Source organism: Myxocyprinus asiaticus, chromosome 3 (assembly GCF_019703515.2).
Source record: "Myxocyprinus asiaticus isolate MX2 ecotype Aquarium Trade chromosome 3, UBuf_Myxa_2, whole genome shotgun sequence".
Taxonomy (NCBI): domain Eukaryota; kingdom Metazoa; phylum Chordata; class Actinopteri; order Cypriniformes; family Catostomidae; genus Myxocyprinus; species Myxocyprinus asiaticus.
Window position 1 is genome coordinate 41,601,604 of NC_059346.1, and position 22,015 is coordinate 41,623,618.

General features: G+C 42.0%; 1 protein-coding gene across 1 annotated transcript in view; it reads left to right on the forward strand.

The window, feature by feature from the left end:
• Positions 1-2,409: 2,409 nt before the first annotated feature.
• The window catches only part of LOC127420663 (adhesion G-protein coupled receptor V1-like), a 213,783-nt gene continuing 194,177 nt past the window's right edge, over positions 2,410-22,015 (forward strand). The window contains 3 exon segments of the mRNA XM_051663101.1: positions 2,410-2,595; positions 4,614-4,763; positions 21,553-21,648. Of these exon segments, the coding sequence (XP_051519061.1) occupies positions 2,410-2,595; positions 4,614-4,763; positions 21,553-21,648 (432 nt within the window).

The window sequence follows — 22,015 nt, forward strand, 5'->3', positions numbered from 1 at the left end:
ATCATCGCTATGCGATTTCGGAGCAGAGCTTTCGTCACCACCACACTTCTCAACCCCAGACTACACAGTGACCTTGGGGTGCTAAGGAAACCTCAGGCTGTTGCCCATTTCACTGTCAGCCTCAAGGAGGACAACGTCAGCATCCCCCGGCTGCTGCCAAAGGCAGAAGCAACAAACCCTGAAGTGCTCGGGCCAGCAGTTGGTTGATTCTCTTCCCAACAACTAAAAAGTTATTGGAGTACCACAGTGTCATACCCTTGAGTTCTGGCAACTTTGTGCAGGGAATATGCTTTACAGTTCTGACACTGGCAAGTTTTCAGGGATTCATCCGATGGTTGTCGAGGATATAACTCGTTCAGTGGCTCTTTCTCTAGAAATTAATTCACTGTTGGAGAAGGGAGCTATAGAAAAGTTCATCCTCTCAGTCAGAGGGACGGTTTTTATTCCACGTATTTCCTCGTTCCAAAGAAGTACGCTGGTTTTCGTCCAGTACTGGACTTGAGACATTTAAATGTGTTCCTAAAGTCTCTTCCTTTTCGAATATTGTGCACAGCCAACATTCTTTTGGTCTGTGATGGAAGGAGACTGATTTGTGAGCATAGATCTGAAAAACGCTTATTTTCATGTCCCTATTGTACATCATCACAGAAAGTTTCTGCATTTCAGCTTTCAGAATAAAGTTTATCAATTAAAGGTGCTACCATTCTGCCTGTCTCTGGCTCCTCGCATCTTTTCGAGGCTCATGAGTGCAGCCCGGTCTCCTCTTTCGTTGACCGGCATGAGACTTCTGCCCTATTTAGAGGATTGGCTACTTTGTGCCCCAGCAAGACAGCTTGCTCTACACAACACCAGAATACTACTAGAGCATATTCAAAACTTGGGCCTCACTGTGAACAAGGCCAAGAGCTTTCTTGTTCCAGTGCAGTCCCTAACTTTCATCGGAATGACACTGGATTCCCTCACAATGTCTGTTACACTGTCACATGCTCGGACAGCCAGCATTCGTCATCTACTCACCCAATTCAGACTAGGGGCAAAACTGACATATGTAGTCTTTCTACAGTTAATGGGGATGTTGGCTGCTTCCATCTCTGTGATTCCATTAGGTCTGCTCCACCTCAGGTCCCTGCAGAGGTTGAACAACAGTTTACGGTTGAACCCAACCAGACATCAAAGTCTTATCCTTTGTATCTGCACACCAAAACCATGGAATCGGTCTGAGTTCATGTCTGCCGGAGTGCCCATGGGAATGGCCCCTTTCTTCAGGAAGTAATTACTACTGATGCTTCACTTATGTAATGGGGGGGCGACATGGATAAAGAGGGGGATTGACGATCATGGTCGCCAACAGAGGCCTTGGATTATATCAGTCTTCTAGAACTGAAGGCAGTGTATCTGATGCAGCAGTATTTTCTACTAGTCCTCACAGGCTGCTATAAGCATGTATGAAAAGAACTGACAATTCTTCGAAAGTTCTCCTTTTGATTTCCTTGGAAAATATGACAACATAAAGGTTTAGAACAACATACTGTAAGAGTGAGTAAATTATGGCAGAATTCACATTTCTGGGTGAACTATTCCTTCAATAAATTCAGAATGACATGTCAGTTTAATGTTGAATATGACTAAAACTTGCCTTGATTCTCAGTTGAGCTCAGGATTTACCAGTGACGTTCTTCTCCCTTATATTGAAATACAGTTTTTTGTATTGTTTTAGCTGTATGTGATCTAGGCTAAGCCTCAGATGGCATGCCCATGGACCGTTTGATGCATATTGCTCACAAACCAAGAGCTTTACAAAATTACAAGCTCCAATCTGATTGACTTAATGCAGTTAAGGTTCTAAGGTTGTTATGGGTCTGGATTTGGGCACCAAATCTTGAGAAGAAGTTCAGAATTGTGTTTGAGGGACTTGTGTAGACACACAGTTTAACAATTTCTTGATATCACCAAATTAGCTGCAAAGTGGACCAGACTTTGGCGAAAGCAAACAATTAGGTCTCCAAGAGTATGTGATCTAATGTTGCTAAACCCCTATAATACTGTATGTCATGTACTAGTACTAATTCCTCTGCATCTAACTGTAAATACACCCTTTGGGTATATAATTTAACTCCTTTTATAGCATGTACACTTGCCTTGAAAGTGTAAATTCATTCATCTTTGTGCTTGTACAATAAAGGTAATTCTACATGTAGTTTTCCACTTAGATTTATATATAGGAACAGTAATAATTCATAAATAAATATGCCATGCACCTCTCTGAAAATGAAAGAGAGAGTAGAAGCAGTTTGAATGGAGACTTGTAATTGTAAATCTCATTGGCTTATTCTGGATTTATATCGAGTGATATGTTCCCTGTCTATCTGAGTGATCACTGACCTGCATATGTTCATTGTTTCTTCAGGGATGCCAGCTGTTCTTGCTCTAGCTGGCTTCATTCTGATGCTGCTCACCAAAAGTGTCAGGTCTGAGTCAGCAGAGCTAAGGTTCCAGGGCCAGACACAGTTTGTTGTGAACGAGAGCAGCAAGGCCATAGTGCGTCTGGTGGTCGAACGAGTTGGAGATCCAGTTAATGTAACTGCTCTGGTTCTGGTAAGTTTAAAAGAGCAGGGTGCATGGATGTTAAAAACTTGCCACTACCTACAGTAATAATATTTTCCAACCTCAGGCCCACAGCACCTCAAGGGGCAAGGTCATAAGGCGATGTGTCCCCCTCAATATTCAGATTGATGGTCAACAAATATGGGTTTTTCAGTGGCCAATTCTTAAACTGTTACCCCCAAACCTCAATATGTGGTTAAAAAATATATTATTTTACCCCCTTAAATATGATGTCAGATAGGTTAGACTATTATTATTTTATGATTACTTTTAAAAGGGGTAAATGTCACATTATAACAGGGTTAAGTAAAAATTGCAGGGACAAAGCATTTAAGAGAAAAAGAGTAATGCATTTGTTATAGAAAATCCAAAAAAAAACCCCAAAAAACCCCCAAAAAAACAAAAAACGACAGCGCAAGCTTGATATTTTAATTTCAATAAGAAAAATTCGCTTATGGTGTCAAATGGGGGCATACAAATTGGCCAACAATCCAATCATTTTCAAACAGTTAAAAATAAAATCTGTGTATTGTTATTTTAAAAGTTCTTCTGCATTACACACTAAACCAAGTTTAATGTGACTCAATTCAACATCCTATTAATTATATCAGTAGAAATTTATAGGGACACTAGTGTTGGGTGTAATCCGATTACAAAGTAAAAAGTTACTGTAATATAATTACTTTTTAGTCAAAAAGTAGTATAATGCATTACATTTTAAATGTTTGAAATCAGATTACAGTTACTGACTTTCGATTAATTTAATTACTTTTATGTAAATTATAGGGTTATGCTTATTTCTAATATATTATTTATGTAGAATGCATTAGTTATGGCCCCATAACGAGTCATTGTGAAGGAGAAATGTGAGGTGCTGAGTGTATGACTTGTGTGTAACAATGAACAAGGAAGAAATATAGACATTATTTTGAATTTGTTGAGTGGAAAAGTGTTTTAGAAAGCAACTGAAAAGTAAAGTAATTAGTAATGTGATTACTTTTCCAATGAAGTAATTAGTAAAGTAATCAGATTACAATTTTTAAAGAAATAATTAGTAATTTATAGTTGATTACTATTTGTAAGTAATTTATCCAACACTGGGGGAAACACATAGCACACAAATAGCACTGTTTTATAATGAATCTCCTACAAAAGCATGATGAACATGAAATATTGTATAGTCACAGGAACATGAATAATTTTCTCTCTCTCTCCTTATCAGAAGCGGAGTGACATGCATTTGATTTAGGACCCACATACTGTAACTTGACTCCTTTGAGCTAACAGAGCTTCTGTACTGCCTGTGATGTGTTAATGCTTAAACAGCTGGTTAGGTCTCCACACCCAAACATCTGTCTGTTAAATCATAGCACAGCACACATGGCCATCATTAGCATAGAAACACAAATGTACCTACTTTCAAAAAAGGAATTGCCAACCTTCCTGGTTAGCACACATGATAAGTGGATTCGATGAATTTATAGCAGAAGGAAGGATCTAGAAGCCCGTTTTGTAGTGGCTTGCAGTGGGTGGCATCAAAGCATGTGGTAGAGGTGGCAGTTGTCAACCAGATGGTGCCTTGTGAGCTTTAGGAGTGGTCAGGGATTTCCCATGCACTTTTTGTCCTCACACAATTTGATGTTTCTATCAAAGTTTCAGTACTTTCAAAAATGCAATACTACATTTTTATTATTAGTATTTTCCACATTTTAGAATAATAGTAAAAGTCATCAAAAATGTATGTATGAAGGGAAATTATGTAGAGACCAAAAATATAAAACAAACCAAACTTGGCTGTAATTTGTATATTAAACCAATTTCATGCATTTAAGCATACACCTTTTTCAAATGGTTTTCAAGATCATGAGAAGCTAAAATGTAACTTTGTACATTGCACATACAACGTAAAACAATAATAAATGTCTGTTCTTTTAGATTTATTAAAAGCAAACATCACTCTCTTTTTACATGTTCATACCTCTCAATAGATTAATATGTTTGTTATCCAGCTGTAGGGAGAAGACACTGGTGACTTTGAGGCCACGACTGCTGCTGTTTTCCTTCTGTCTTCTGAAAGCAGTAAAACCATCTTCATCGCTGTGAGGGATGATGACTTACCTGAGGCTGATGAGACCTTTTTGTTCAACCTCCGCCTACAGGTAATGCTGTTTTTTGCCTTTTTCATGTGCATTAATAGATGATTTTCTTTAGATGCATGTGTGTGATGAAAAAAGTATTAGAGAAATTATCTCCCCTCTTATAGCTCTATGGTTTCACAATTCTTTTTTTAAGGGATAGTTAACCCAAAAAATAAAAATTATGTTGTTATTTACTCATTCTTATGTTGCTCCAAACCCATATGGCTTTCTTTCTTCTTTGAAACCCAAAAGGAGATATTAGCCTCAGTCACCATTCACTTTCACTGGATATTTTTCCCATACAATGAACGTGAATGGTGACTGAGGCTTAGAATCTGTTTAAATCTGGTGTGAAGATGCATTTCAGGTGAACAAGTGGTCAGTGCTAAATAAAGGTGTAAATGGGGTGCAAAAATGTTCTGTTTGGATCATGAAACCTATAAACAGAAGTAGTCAAAAATGCATCACATTTGAGTTTAAATGCTAATCCATCCTGAATGCATTCCGGACAGCAGCAAAGCACCAGCCCTAGCCCTCAACCAGGTGTGCTGTAATGGGGGGAAGGTTAGGAAGATTCTAAGGGCCCTGGACAGATTGGGGGTCTAGCAGAACCCCAGAGTCTTTTCCTGCATGATTTTGTGATAAATGGCCACTTCGCACTGGTTTGCTAATATAAAGACTGCTCTTACTTGATAATAAAAGATGATCCACTGTGTGGGACCCCCTTAAGAAGTTCAGTGGTTTATCCCAAAAGTGCTTTTTAACCACTTAATGCACTTCCTATTTGTATTGCGCTGCGAGACTCATGCGCGTTCTCGCGCTGGACGCATCATAAACCACCTGGCTTGACTGGATTGAGCAGAGCGCTAAACAGTGCGGCGCAGACCACAAAACCTGAATTTAACCAATAGTTCTTCTTTGAAGCGCTGTGGAGAATGTTAAACATCTCATACCAAGCCAGACAGCCTCGACATTCAAAGACAAGAAAACGTAATGTATGCCATTACTGTAGCATCACCAACTTAGTAACAGGTATGTCTACGGTTTTGTCAATAACAAAATACTGTAATTTGTTTTATAGAAACCATAGTTACAGTACATTGACCTACTCAGTGACAAGCCATGGTATAACCTGTGGTAATACTTACAAATGAAAAAAGTAAAATCAAGGGCCTTATAGCCTGGACCTCTATGAATTATTGACCAAGCTATCCATTTTTCACCTGTATAAAATCTGTTCAATTCTAATGCTCTTGCAGGAGGTTTTGTTTGCCTTCAGATATTCCAAGAGATTACTTAAATCAACATTTAAAATATAAAAATTCTATATTTCCATTTGAAACAGAGTTCCAACTCACCAAAGTGTCATGATCAAACATTCTAAAATGTATATGCTCATTTATTGTAAAATTATTTTGATTAAATGCTTTGTTATTTTAATGAACTTTTCAAATTCAAATTTGTTTTTGTGTCTCTAATTGAATGTGCAATCGTGATTTTGTTCACGTTTATTAATATTTAGAATTTTTTATGAAAAATGAAATGTTGTACGAGTTGTGATAAGATTGCAAGAGAGGCCCAAAGTGCAAAGTTGTCAGGGGGCCCAAAAATCCTAACGTCACACCTGCCCTCGACTGTCAATTAACCGGTGCGCTAAAACAAGAGGTTAAACTTTACCGGCTACAAGGTATTCATACAACATGAACAACATGAGGGTGAGTGAATGATGACAGAATGTTAATTTTTGGGTGTTTGGTCTCAAGATAGGCAATTGCAGACTGGGCCAAATTTTTGCTTGAGTAGAACTAAAAGCTTGTCAACTCTTCAGCCTCAACTCAATGGCCCACAGCCCTACATTTTCTTCGATGACTCCCAATAGCTCTCTATAAGGGCCAGGTAATGCTGCTGCTGCAGAAGTCACCCTCAAGCAAAAAAAAAACACTGTGAAGGTCACAACTGTCACTGACTACGTTTACATAGACACCAGAAAGGGGGTTATTGGGAGAATGCAGCATTCCTGTTTACATGCACTGTATAAGCTGTGTATTCTTTACTCCCGTATACATGCAGTTCTGTGAGTATGCAGCTTTCTCCACAGCAACATAATTTCCCTGCAACACTTGTAGAAATAACAAACACAGCATCTTACGAAGACTTTGCTATTTTATTCCCTGGTGCTTCGCTTTTTTTCCCTGATATTCCAGAGTTGTTGCTGTTTTTGTTTTTGAACTTTGCATCTCGACCAGCAGCAGAATTGCACTGCAGTAGTGCGGTATCCCTCTTATGTAAAACTCCAGGATTTCCCCAATGTACGAGCGCATATACGCGAACATGAGGGACTGTCGATATTTTACAGTGGTGTGTAAAAATGGGTATAGTTTAAAGTGTACAGTATGTGCTTTTCCCACTGTACTCCCAGAAATATTGAATTCTTTCCACTGTGTTGAATTCTATTTGGCCTCCATCCTATGACATTAGTTACTTGTCTGTTCACGCACATGCACACTCTTCAAACACCCATCAGAACGCTTATGTGTTTACATGACAACATTAAGCCACATTCTCCTGAAGAAACTATGTGTGAAAATTTAGTATTCACAGTCAGCCATGATTACTTTATTCATTGAGTGAAAGAGTCGAATAACTGGATGGTTACTGAGATGAAGCGAGTAGTATTCGGCTGGTCATGTGGTTCTAACATGGCAGCCCCCATGTGCAGACCCTCTCTATGTAGAATAAAACAGCTTTTATAAGGTTACTGATATGACTAGCGTCTTCATTTTAATGTGAGTGGTCATGATTTCCTACATATATTGCAAAATTATGGTTCATGTCTTTAGGAGTTAAACTTTTTTAATGAGGAAAAAATGACTGAGTGCACCTTTAATTGTCTATGCACATTTTACCAGGATAAGAGAAAAATAAAGATGTTGCACAGAAAGAGATATTCATGTATTTGAGTCTCATTTGAGCAACCCTGTTTACTGTGGTGTCCCAGGCTCTTGACAGTGAGTGATTAATGACAACAGGTCATGGCTCCACTGTCTACATGTTCACTGTTTAAAAAATGAACCTCAGGCTGGCAGAATGGGGCAACTTAAGGGTGACAAAGGACAACTGGCAAAATGAAATCCAAGCAGAAGGCACCAAAAGGAAAGCTAGACAGTCCTTAAGAATATTTGCCATGAAACAGATCCTAATTTTGATGGAGAAAAATTAAAAGCAATAAATTAGTGTGTGTATGGGAAGGAATGGAATGTTAACTAAATGTGTTTAGAGAAATTATTGAATTGGAGGACAGTATTGAAAGTGTTGAACTGGAGGACACAATGAAGTATAAAATTTGGTTCTTTAAATTGTTATTGTTTTGTCTCTTATTTCTATAAATTCTGCCGCTCACCATTATGTCACTGGTCAAGGTCCATCATGTTTTCATGTAAATGTCTTCAAGCAAATCTAAATGTCTGTTACTGCTGCAAGTGGTTCTCTGCAGCTTAGGACAAAAGTGTTGAGGTGCTGTGGTACTGAGCTGAGCCTCAGTCACGGCTAGCACAGTGAATTGTCTGAGAGTGTGTATTCCATGTCTGTGTTACCACTGCAACAAGAACTCTGCTGCTGAAAGAAAACTGTGTTACAGCTAGGAAAAGCTCATTTAAATGGACTGCTGAAAAGAGGGTCCGCACTGGGTTTAAGTTCTTATGTGGTCTTGCTCTTTCTTTTTATCTTCTGTCTCTTTTTGTTCTCCCTATCGCACACAGACTCATACACACTTAGTTTGCACAATTTAAAAACAGCTCCACAAAACACCATAGAGATGCAGTGTATTGAAAAGTGATGTGTGTAATTTTTTGATGTTAAAATACTATCCAATCTTAAATGAATATTTCGGGTTCAATACAAGTTAAGCTCAGTCAACAGCATTTGTGGCATAATATTGATTACAACTAAAATTAATTTTGACTTTCCCTTCCTTTTCTTTAAAAAAAGCAAACAGAAGTTACAGTGAGGCACTTACAATACAAGTGAATGGGGGCCAAATCGTAAACATTAAAATAATCAGTTTTCAAAAGAATAGTCACAAAATGTGAACAATATGTGTGTTAACATGATTTTAGTATGATAAAATTGCTAACCTTTTATGTGTAAAGTTATAGCCAATTTTACAAATTTGTTGCCATTAAGATGTGATGTCAAACCTTAAAATGACTGTGAAAATGACAGTATAATCAACTTTACAGCTCAAATAATACATGAATGAATATGTGCTTTTATAAAATTATAAGCTTCAAATTTCTGCCTTGAAACCCTCCAAAAATTGGCCCCATTCACTTCCATTGTAAGTGCCTCAGTGTATCCTCGATGTTTGCCTTTTTTTCTTTTTTTTAAAGAAAATAATTTATGGGGTAATCATCATTATGCCACAAATGCTGTTGATTGAGCTTAACTTGTATTAAACCCGGAATATTCCTTTAATATGCAGAGACAATATAAGTAACCCAGTAAGTAATACAGTAGATGGATACCCCTGAAAAGTGTAAACACTGTGGCGGTGTTCAAATCAAAACATAACTCTACTTTGAGCATCCCCACTAGCCTAACTTAGCAATGCTCATTGTAAAATTTTTGTCAGATAACCTTAAAATGTGCCTCATGTGGTAACTTCTAAATTAACTGGTTTTGAGTCAAAATAATAATTTTTTGTCAAATTATTGAAAAAGTAATTTAATTAAGTCAAAAATATTATTTAATTATTATTTGGTTAAACATCGGAAGTAATTTTTAAGGCTCAGATCAAATGTAACCACAAGGCTCAGGAACCATTGCACGTATCTACTTTTCACAGTCCTCAACCAGTTGTGTGAGTTTGGGGCGGGACTATCTGTTTGGTCATTTAATGACAGATGGGGGAGCCTTTGGAAAACTTGTCTGAAAACAGTTATTATCTATGCAATTCCTTTTAGTGATTCTGGTGGTGCACAAAGTACAGTCCTTTAAACTAAACAAAGTACACCTTTAAAATAAGGCAGAGGCTATTTGCACTAAGTACAAATAGCGATAGATGCTATTTACATTAAGTGCAAATAGCGACAAAAAGCATCTTCTTTGCACTAAGTGCAAGTAGCATTAGATGCTATTTGCACTCTAGTGCAAATAGTGGCAGATACTCTTACACCCCTGTTTAAATACTAACATCCCGTTCCGGGATGGCTACAAATCCCTCCCCCGCCCACCATTTGGCAAATCGGACCACTCTTCCATTCTGCTTCTGCCCGCTTACAGGCAGAAATTGAAACAGGAAGCACCCACCCTCAGAACGATCCAGTGCTGGTCGGACCAATCAGATTCTATGCTACAAGACTGTTTTGATCACACGGACTGGGAGATGTTCCGGTCCGCCTCGGATGACGACATCGAGCTTTACGCTGATAGCGTAATGTGTTTCATCAGAACGTGCGTAGAGGAAGTGATTCCGACCAGAACTGTACGAATCTATCCGAATCAGAAGCCATGGATCAGTAGCGATGTTCGCGCGGCACTTAATGTGCGGACCTCCGCTTTTAATTCCGGGAACGCAGAGGAGCATAAACAAGCCAGTTATGCCCTCCGAAAAACAGCAAAATCAAAACAGCAAAACGCCAGTACAGGAATAAGATTGAAGCACAGTTTAACACCACCAACTCTAGAAGCATGTGGCAGGGAATTAACATCATCACGGACTTTAAAGGGAATAAAAACTCCGCCATGAACACCGCTGCCTCTCTACCGGATGAGCTAAATACTTTTTATGTTCGCTTCGAGGGAAATAACACCGCCCTCGCGGAGAGAGCTCTCTCGGCTGAAGCTAAAGAGGTTAGTTCACTCTCTGTCTCTGTAGCGGATGTAACCCGATCCTTCCGACGGGTGAATATCCGCAAAGCCGCGGGCCCAGACGGCATTCTGGGCCGCGTCATCAGAGCGTGCGCGAACCAGCTGGCTGGTGTTTTTACGGACATTTTCAACCTTTCCCTCGCTTTGTCTGTAGTCCCCACATGCTTTAAAACATCCACCATTGTGCCTGTTCCAAAACAACCAAAAATAACTTGTTTAAATGACTGGCGTCCTGTTGCTCTGACCCCCATCATCAGCAAATGTTTTGAGAGACTAATCAGAGATTACATCTGCTCTGTATTGCCACTCAATCTCGACCCACTGCAGTTTGCTTACCGCAACAACCGCTCCACTGATGATGCCATTGCATCTACAATACACACTGCTCTCTCCCACCTTGAAAAAAAGAACACTTATGTGAGAATGCTGTTTGTAGACTACAGCTCAGCATTCAACACCATAGTGCCCTCCAAGCTAGATGAGAAACTCCGGGCTCTGGGCCTAAACAGCTCGCTGTGCAGCTGGATCCTGGACTTCCTGTCAAGCAGACGCCAGGTGGTTAGAATAGGCAGCAACATCTCCTCATCACTGACCCTCAACACTGGAGCCCCACAGGGCTGTGTTCTCAGCCCACTACTGTATTCCTTGTACACACATGACTGTGTGGCAACACATAGCTCCAATGCCATCATTAAGTTTGCTGATGACACGACGGTGGTAGGTCTGATCACTGACAATGATGAAACAGCCTACAGAGAGGAGGTGCACACTCTGACACACTGGTGTCAGGAGCACAACCTCTCCCTCAACGTCAGTAAGACAAAGGAGCTTGTGGTGGACTTCAGAAGGAAAGACAGAGAACACAGTCCCATCACCATCAATGGAGCACCAGTGGAGAGAGTCAGCAGCTTCAAGTTCCTGGGTGTCCACATCACTGAGGAACTCACATGGTCCGTCCACACTGAAGTCGTTGTGAAGAAGGCTCATCAGCGCCTCTTCTTCCTGAGACGTCTGAGGAAGTTTGGAATGAACCGCCACATCCTCACACGGTTCTACATCTGCACTGTGGAGAGCATCCTGACTGGCTGTATCTCCGCCTGGTACGGCAATAGCACCACCCACAACCGCAAAGCACTGCAAAGGGTGGTGCAAACTGCCAGACACATCATTGGAGGTGAGCTTCCCTTCCTCCAGGAAATATATACAAGGCGGTGTGTGAAAAAAGCTCGGAGGATCATCAGAGACTCCAGCCACCCGAGCCATGGGCTGTTCTCACTGCTACCATCAGGTAGGCGGTATCGCAGCATCAGGACCCGCACCAGCCGATTTCATGACAGCTTCTTTCCCCAAGCAATCAGACTTCTGAACTCTTGATCTCTCACGATCAATATACATCAGCACTGCACTTTATTACCCTTACTCTTATATCTCACACCGGACTGTCATAAATTATATTATTATTATTATATTATGTCTCTCTTAACAACTGACTATCAACCGACAGCCTGAATGTCAATACAGTACAATACTGTACATTCTATATAAATATATACTTTTTTATATATATATTTTAATTTTTAATTTTTATTGAATAATGGGTATTTATATAGTAAAAAAAAACAGCGTATTGTATACTGTACAGTGTATGTTATTATTTGTATATTGTTGAGTGTAATTATGTGTATAACAGATGTTTAAATTGTGATGTGTTAATTTGATGTTATTGTAAATTGGTATATGTCTCATCACTGTCACGACTGCTATGTTGATTGGAACTGCACCCAAGAATTTCACACACCATTGCACTTGTGTATATGGCTGTGTGACAATAAAGTGATTTGATTTGATTTGATTTGATATAGTGGCATCACTGCAGCATTTTTATTGTGTTTATCTGGACACCCACAGACACCCTACACCAACCCCTAACCAGACCTTACAAAAATAATCCATGGTTTTACTACAGTAACCATAGGATCACCATGGTATTTTTCTGGTAAAATCATAATTACCACATAGTTTTTTGTATTTTTTTTTTTATAAAAACATTAATGCAAAACGTCCTGGTTACTTTCGTAACCTCCGTTCCCTGATGGAGGGAACGAGACATTGTGTCGATGTAATGACACTAGGGGTCATTCTTGGGAGCCCCAAACACCTCTGCTTTTTTTTAAAAAGGCAAATCAGAATTGGCGAGTGGAATTTGCATGCCACTCCCCCGGACATACGGGTATAAAAGGAGCTGGTATGCAACCACTCATTCAGGTTTTGTGCTGAGGAGCCGAGACCAGGTCCAGGCCATTTCAGCGGGTAGTTCAGCATTGTGGCAAGAGGGGCACAACGTCATTTTTCCCTCCTTCAGGGAACGGAGGTTACAAAAGTAACCAAGACGTTCCCTATCTGTCACTCACTCGATGTTGTGTCTATGTAGTGACACTAGGGTTCCCTATACAAAACGCCACAACAACTGAACTGTGTTGCGTGAACTGGCGGTGTGTGATGGGCAGACTGCCGTGTGCCTCATAGCCAGTGCACCAGGCCATGACGTAACCTCCACCAACGCTCTTATGAGCGTCGAACTGTCCATCAGGAACAAGTCGACTGCCCAACTATAGGGACAGGCTAGCCCAGCCGAGGTCTCTTTTCCCTCTCTTTTCTCCCCAAAAAGAGTGGAATTTGTTAACTGACTGGGAGCCATAAGTGTCTGCGTCGGGGGGTGTCCCTCCCAAGGGGAAGACACCGCGGAGACCACACCCTGTCCAAAGGGGGGGGGGGGCATTTTGAGTGGAATACATCACATGGTCTTACCGAGTCTTGTCGGAAGTATGTCATGTGGAGAGGTCCCATGGTAGGTTCTAGCCAAAGGGGGAGGAGTTTCTACAGAGCATGGCGACCAGGAAGACACAGTTTGCCGTCAGGGAAATAATTTTGAGGAAGATATCACATGGGGTCGCCTTCGGGGAACCAGCACATGTGGAGCACCTACCTCAGTATAGGGGCTCATTAGCGCACGTACTGGGCCGGTCAGCGAGTTTCTCCGCAAACTCAGCTGCCAGAGGGCTAAGGAGGAAAGTCATCCAGGGATCTCAGTCTGTGATCACGACTGGGAGTCAAGAGCACACGTCTTTACCTCAAGGGAGGGGAAAGGCGCTATGCGTGAGTGGTACACCCGGCCAGTTGTCCCGGAACTTACCTGCTCATGCCTGCCAATACACGGGACGAGACCGGCTCAACCCGGAGATTGTAGAACTTTGCAAAGGTGTTGGGTGTTGCCCAGCCTGCTGCTCTGCACATGTCTGCCAAAGAGGTGCCACTGGCCAGGGCCCAGGAGGCTGCCACACTCCTGGTGGAGTGGGCTCATAACCCCGTAGGGGGTGGCACGTCCTGAGCATGATATGCCATCGTGATGGCGTCGATGACCCAGTGGGTGATCCTCTGTTTGGAGACAGCGCTTCCTTTCCGCTGTCCACCAAAGCAAACAAAGAGCTGCTCGGAGCTTCTAATGCTCTGCGTGCGATCCAAATAGATGCGTAAAGCTCGCACCGGACACAGCAACGCCAAGGCTGGGTCTGCCTCCTCCTGGGGCAGCGCTTGCAGGTTCACCACCTGATCCCTAAAAGGAGTCATGGGAACCTCGGCACATAGCCCGGTCGGGGTTTCAGGATCACGTGAGAGTAACCCGGACTGAACTCCAGGCACGATTCGCTGACAGAGAATGCCTGCAGGTCCCCTGCCCTTTTGGTGGAAGTGAGCGCAGTCAGGAGGGCAGTCTTCAAAGAAAGTGCCTTAAGCTCAGCTGACTCCAAGGGCTCAAAGGGAGCTCTCTGTAGACCCTGAAGGACTATGGAGAGGTCCCATGAGGGGACGAGGCACGGTCTGGAGGGATTCAACCTCCTAGCACCTCTCAGGAACCTGATGATCAAGTCGTGCTTCCTCAAATACTTACCATCTACTGCATCGTGATGCACTGAAATAGCAGCTACATACACCTTCAGGGTGGAGGGGGACAGCCACCCCTCCAGCCTCTCCTGCAGGAAGGAATGCACTGATCCGACTGCGCATCTCTGGGGGTCTTCGCGTCAGGAAGAACACCATTTAACGAACAGACACCACTTCAAGGCATACAGGCGCCTTGTAGAGGGAGCCCTAGCCTGAGTGATCCTGTCTACCACCGCGGGTGGTAGGCCACTTATGTCTTCCACGTCCCATCCAGGGGCCAGACATGGAGATTCCAGAGGTCTGGTCTCGGGTGTCAGATAGTGCCCCGTCCCTGAGAAAGAAGGTCCTTCCTCAGGGGAATTCGCCAGGGGGGCTGTCGCGAGGAGCGTGAGATCCAAGAACCATGTCTGGGTGGGCCAGTAGGGTGCTACTAGGATGATCTGCTCCTCATCCTCCCTGACCTTGCACAGGGTCTGTGCAAGTAGGCTCACTGGGGGAAATGCATATTTTCGTAGTCCAGGGGGCCAGCTGTGTGCTAGCGCATCTATACCGGGGGATGCCTCGGACAGGGCAAAGCGGGCAGTGGGAGGATTCCCAGGAAGCAAACAGGTCTACCTGTGCTTGACCGAATCTACTCCAAATCAGCTGGACCACCTGAGGGTGGAGTCTCTACTCTCCCCTGAGGGTAACCTGATGTGACAGCACGTCCGCTGCGGTGTTGAGGTCGCCCGGGATGTGAGTGGCTTGTAGTGACTTGAGGTGCTGCTGACTCCAGAGGAGGAGACGGCAGGCGAGTTGTGACATGCAGTGGGAGCGTAGACTGCCTTGGCAGTTGATATACGCTACCGATGCTGTGTTGTCCGTCCGGACCAACACATGCTTGCCCTGGATCAACGGCCGAAACCTCCGCACGGCGAGCAGTACTGCCAACAACTCTAGGCAGTTGATGTGCCAACAGAGCTGGCGGCTGTGTGCCCGTTGCATATGGCGCCCCAGCCCATCTTGGAGGCGTCTGTTGTAACCATGACACGCCTGAAGACCTGCTCTAGGGGAACCTCTGCCCGTAGAAATGCCATGTCGGTCCAAGGGCTGAAGAGGCGGTGACAGATCAGTGTGATGGCCACGCGATGTGTCCCGCGGTGCCATGCCCATCTCGGGACTCGAGTCTGAAGCCAGTGCTGAAGCGGTCTCATATGCATCAACTCCATCTTCCAACTGGCATCTCCAGCAGGTGGGTGTGTCTTTAAGACCAAGCCTATACAGTCTAGAGGGGGTCCAGTAAAATCTATGCAAAATTTTGAATTGTATAAGACGCACCCTTGCATCTCTAGATGCAGACTTAACGTTTTTAAGAATCTTAGCCCACACTCCTTCCTCCAATGCCAAGTTGAAATCTTTCTCCCATACTCTCTTGAGAGAAGTTAAGGCTCCGTCCTCCAGACTCTGAATTAACAGGGAGTAGTACACTGATGCCTCATGACCTTTTCCAAAAGCCCCAATCACCTCTCCCAAAGCATCTGCCTCCTTAGGGGGGTGTGTGCTACTCCCAAAAATAGTACAAAGCAGGTGGCGCAGTTGTATATACCTATAAAACTCAGGTCTGGGGATCCCAAAATGTTAGCCCAAGTTTTCAAACAATCTCAACACTCCACTTTCATATAGGTCACCGAGTGTAGCAACCGCCCTCACAATCCACTCTGGCCAGCAGAAAGGGGACTTGCCAATACACAATCTTGGGTTCTGCCATATGGTCGAGGCAACATTTAAATAAGTGTCCAATTTAAACAATCTGGACACTTTAGTCCATACCGAGTATAAATGCAAAATAATGGGGTGTAGCTTAACTTTTCCAATTAGTTTGATAGAGATGCTTTGTAATGGTGAAATAAGGGCAAGAACTGCCTGTTCAATGACAAACCAGGGAGGGGCTCTCTCAGGTGGAATTGACCAATGAGCCAAATGTCTGAGACTGAACGCATAGTAATAAAACAAAATCTTGGGTAGGCCTAGCCCACCTTTGTCTATCGGCCTATGTAACTTATTAAAATGCAATCTGGGACGTTTGCCATTCCAAATGAAGGACTTCGCTATGCTATCAAATTGCTTGAAATAAGAGAGGGGGACATCTACAGGGAAAGATTGTAGCAGGTAGTTGAATTTTGGAATACAATTCATTTTAATAACATTAACCTTCCCAATCATCGATAAATGTAATGAAGCCCTCTTGCCCACATCGCTCGAAAACCTTTTTATTAAAGGGTCAAAATTAACACTAACTAAATCAGACAAATTTGCTGGGAATAAAATCCCCAAATACTTAATGCCCTGTTTGGGCAACTGGAATGTGCCCAGCTGGATAGCCGTTACTGGACAGTACGCTGTCAGTGCCAAAGCTTCGGATTTAGACCAATTGAATTGTATCCTGAGAACTTGGAAAAGGAATGAATAATTCTGTGGAGGCAAGGCATAGATCTAGTAGGTCCAGAGACAAATAATAAAATATAATCTGCGTAAAGCAGAAGCTTATGTGCCACACCTCCCACAACCACCCCTGGAAAATCATCATCCTTTCCTATCACGGCTGCTAATGGTTCCAGGGCAAGACAGAACAATAATGGGGAAAGAGGGCAACCCTGCCGAGTGCCCCTATCCAGAGTAAAATAATCTGAAATTAATCCATTTGTTTGTACTGCTGCTACAGGGTGTTCATAAAGTAACTTAATCCAAACAATAAATGTTCTCCCGAACCCATACATTTCCAAAATCTTAAAAAGATAATCCCATTCTACCATATCAAACGCCTTTTCGGTGTCAAGTGAGATGGCAGCAACCGGTGACTGATCATTCGCTACTGACCACATGATATTGATGAGATGCCTGATGTTATCAGAAGAGCTACGGCCCCGAATAAACCCCACCTGATCTATATGTATAAGAGATAACCTTACTTAATCGGTTAGCCAAAATTTTTGACAAAATTTTACATCTAGTTGGATCAGGGAGATTGGACGGTAACATTTACACTCACTTGGATCTTTGTCCTTTTTAAGAATCAGACTGATCCGGGCTTGTGTCATGGTTGGAGGAAGCTTTCCATTCTTTAATGATTCAGTATAAACTTCTAACAAAAGTGGAGCCAGTTCTGTAGCATAGGATCTAAAAAATTCTGCGGCAAAACCATCTGGCCCCGGAGCCTTGCCAGTAGGTAGGGACTTTATTACCTCGTCAAGCTCCTACAAGGTTATCTCAGAATCAAGAGCGATTCTTTTGATCAGTCTTCAGTTTAGCAAGATCTCATGGTTCGGGTCAATTCTCTGAGGCCATCAGATGACATACTGTGCTTCAGCTCTGCCTCTGCACTTTTAATATTTCCTTCCAACTCCACGAGTTCTCGTGCTTTGGATTTTTTGATGAATGAGGCATACTGTATGATCTGACCCCTAAGAACTGCCTTAAGTGCCTCCCAAGCTACGTCCACAGAGGATACCGAGGACCAGTTGGTCTCCATATAAATATTGATTTCAGTCTTTAACATTTGTTGGAAATCAGGATTTTGTAAAAGGGATACATTAAGGTGCCAACTATATGATTTATTTTTCTCTATATGTGGCAACACCTCTAAACTCACCAGGGCGTGATCCGAGACTAAAATGTTTCCAATTGAGCAATCAACAACAGATGAAATGAGGGATTTGGATATAAAAAAAAATCTATTCTAGAATAAATCTTATGGACTGATGAAAAAAATGTATAGTCTCTACCAGATGGGTTCAAAAGTCTCCAGATATCTGTAAGACCAAGATTTTTACGCATCCTGTGAAGCGTCAATGTTGCTCTAAGGGGCTTACACACTTTTGCTTCACTATGATCAAGGACTGAGTCCATCAAAAGATTAAAGTCTCCTCTCAAAATGATATCATGAGGGGTGCCAGTGGCTTGCAACATCCCTTCAAGATCTATAAAAAAGCCCTGATCATCAGCGTTAGGTGCGTAAATATTAGCCAAAAAAAAGACTTTGCCACTGAATTTCTGCTAAAACAATAATGACTCTTCCTAATTTATCATTAAACTGTTTGAGACATTTGAATTGTCAATGTTTATTTACCAATATAATAACTCCCTTGCTCATACTTGAGCCAACACTAAAGAAAACATGTCCACCTCATATCTTCCCAAATTTTTCAGCTTCCTGCGGGGAAAGATGCGTTTCTTGAAGAAACACTATATCATATTTCTTACGTTTAAGAAAAGAAATAACCTTCCTTCTTTTTATGGGATGTCCCTACCCATTCATATTCCATGTGGAGAGAGATAGTACACTCATATTAACATTTGACATTTTGATATAATAGAAAAAATAAATTGTGTGCCAAAGACAAAATGATGAAGACCACATTTCAACATTAATGCAACAATAAAACCCCGAACTTCCCCCCGAACGAAACAAATAGAAAAAAGAAAAACGTGCGCATTAACCCTGCGCCAACCGCCGTCAAGCCCTTTAAACTCAAAGAGTCCATGTATGCCTACGAGAACCCCCGCGACAACTTTGCCATCGGATTGCTCAATTTTGCCAAAATTACATAACATCAAATATTTTGTAAAACAAACCCCAGCCAATAGGCAGAATAAACACAAAGAATGTGTAGACTCATTCACAGAACTGTCACAAAGGTGTGTTCCTTTCAGTTTCCTCGGTCAGACAAACTAATCTTCAGTGAGCCAGCTGATGAGTGCAGCAGATGACATAATCATTCCAATGTCCCACGAAAATACTCCACAAATCATACTCCAGCCAACAGGAGGCATAAGCACAAGGAACTGACAGATTCATCCATAACTGTCCCGAAGTAGTGTTATTTAACAAAACAAGCTCCAACCGCTAGGTGGGACCAGCACAAAAGGAAACAAAACACGCATCCCGGTTCCTCGGATGGTCAAGAGTCAATTCACTCAGAGGCCGCATAAAAGTATATCCCATGATTTACACAGTCTGCCAACTTTATAAAAGACATCCTTTGTGTGGACATGTCGATATTTTGCGGTCATCCGTAGTGTCTATTCTGCCCGGGAACTTCATTGTAAAAGTGATCTACCGTCAATGCAAAAGTTTCTTTAAGGAAAAGTGTTAATCCACAAAACAAAACAAACTCCAACCACTCGGCAGAGCGAATGCAAAAAGAAACAAAAATGGTGCCCAGCTTCCTCCGAAAGCCAGAGTATGTACAGTGAGTCAATCCACTCACAACAAAAACTCACTCATTGTTTCAATAAAACACATTGCCTGATTGGGACATGTAAATACTTTGCTGCCATCCTTGGTGTTTATTCTCAGTCTGGCTGGAAACATCAGAGCAAAAATGATCTTCCGCTGATGTAAGAGTTTCTTGCATTCCTTAAACCGATCGCGTTTCTCTCTTGTCGAGTTCGCAAAGTCCGGGAACAAGAAAATATTGTAATTCTTCCAAGAAATCTTTCCTTTGCTCCTCACCTGGCGCAACACAAGATCTTTATCGGATGATCTCAAAAATTTGGCCAGAATCAATCGGGGCCTTTCTCCCTCAGCAGATCTGTGAGCTGGGACTCTATGAACTCACTCGATTTCCAGCTTGTGGCCTGTTTTGTCGAGTAGACTCGGGAAAAGCTCGTCTAGGAATTTCATCAAATCTCTGCCCTCCTTATGCTCAGGAATTTCAACAATTCGAATGTTATTCCTGCGGCTTCTATTCTCAAGATCTTCAAACTTTTCAAGAACACGTTCCAAATCAACTTTGGTCGCGGTCAGATTAGCGTTTAATTCCCTCTCTGATGCCTCCAAATAATCGATTTGTTTTTCAACATCTGTCACTCTTGTGACTAGCTCAGAGAATTTTTTTTTCCATCACCGTAATCGATCGACGTATTACAGCAAGATCCTCCAAGTCCGCAAGTACCTTCGTCAACATCACCGACATGTTGTACAGTTGATGCTGGATCTCCTCTCCCGCCGCGCCATCCAGATCGAGTCCCCGGTCCACAGGCCTGTCTGGGCTTTCATCTTGAACCTGTAAGTGTCTTTTAATGTCTTCAGAGCCAGAGGATTTTGACTTCTTTGCCATGTTTACCTCAAACAGTAAATGTGTAACTGGGTGTATCGAATTTCACTGGATTATATCATGAAAATAATTAAAAAAATTAGCAAAGTGCGCAGAGCTGTCTCTCACACGTCTGCCCTTCGCATGGCGTCACGTGGCTCCCTAGTTACCACAAAATTAAACATGGTTATTATTAACTACCCTTAACAACATGTTACTGTAGTAACACCATGGTTAGTACATCAGAACTATATAGTTTCCACCAAAACACATGGTTACTACAATATTACTACAGTAAAACCATGATTAATTTTATCCCGATCAAATCCTTCTCTCAACACCCTGACCTTCACTGTGAACAAATCACTGCAAGAAATCTCTTTTATTTATTTCTACAAGTAGTACTGTAGGAAATATTAAGAGCAGAGACATGGGAAAAAGACCATCAAGGAGTGAGATTCGAACCCGGATCTCCAGTGTGACAATACATACACATACCATCATTACACCCAGAGCTACTACAGCTGCATATGAGGGCTTTTTGTCATAAAATCCTGTTTTCACCAGACTATTGGAGCACAAATATTCACTTAATTATACAATATCTTAATCCATTAAATATGTAAACCGTTACCCAGTTTAATGTGTCTGCCCCATCGTGAAAAATTCAAATATGCCCACCTTCATTTGATCAGCAGTTGACCCCAAATAAATCTGTCGTGGCTGTCTTGAGTTTGGTCTGAGCTGTGGTGGGCGGAGTTAGTGTAAATAGCCTCTGCCAACAAGATGGTCTATTTGCACATAGTGTAGATAGACACTCTAAACCTGGAACTTAGAATCATAAACTGCATATACGCATATTAAATGCTTTAGTTCTAAGATCAGATTCACTTATGGGATGCTCTTTTTTTTTTTTTTTTTTTTTTCAGAGCTCCTCAAATGGCGTGATGCTGGGAACTCCAAATACGGCCACCATCATCATCCTGTCCAATGACAATGCCTTTGGAATAATTTCCTTCAACTCAGTAAGACTTTCTCCATCATTTCCTCAATGAGCACCAGGGAGAGGCTGTTTAGAGCACACTGGGGAGGTGACGGGGTGACTGTAAGCTATTTTCACTTGTTTTGTTGGGGGGTAATTAAACTCGAGGGGTTGTCATAGGGACAACTGTGTTCAATATATCACATTTACATCAATATTTGTCCTCTTTAAAAACACATTTCTAAAACAAGCTTATTTCAAGAGCAGTAAATGTTCAAGAACAGCATTTCTTGTTTAAAAATACTGCACATAAAATGTTCCTACTACTTTGTCTGACAGATATGACTGAAATTGTGTCCTGAGAAATCACAACTTTGTGGCCGTGTTTGGGATAGCATATTACCATACCA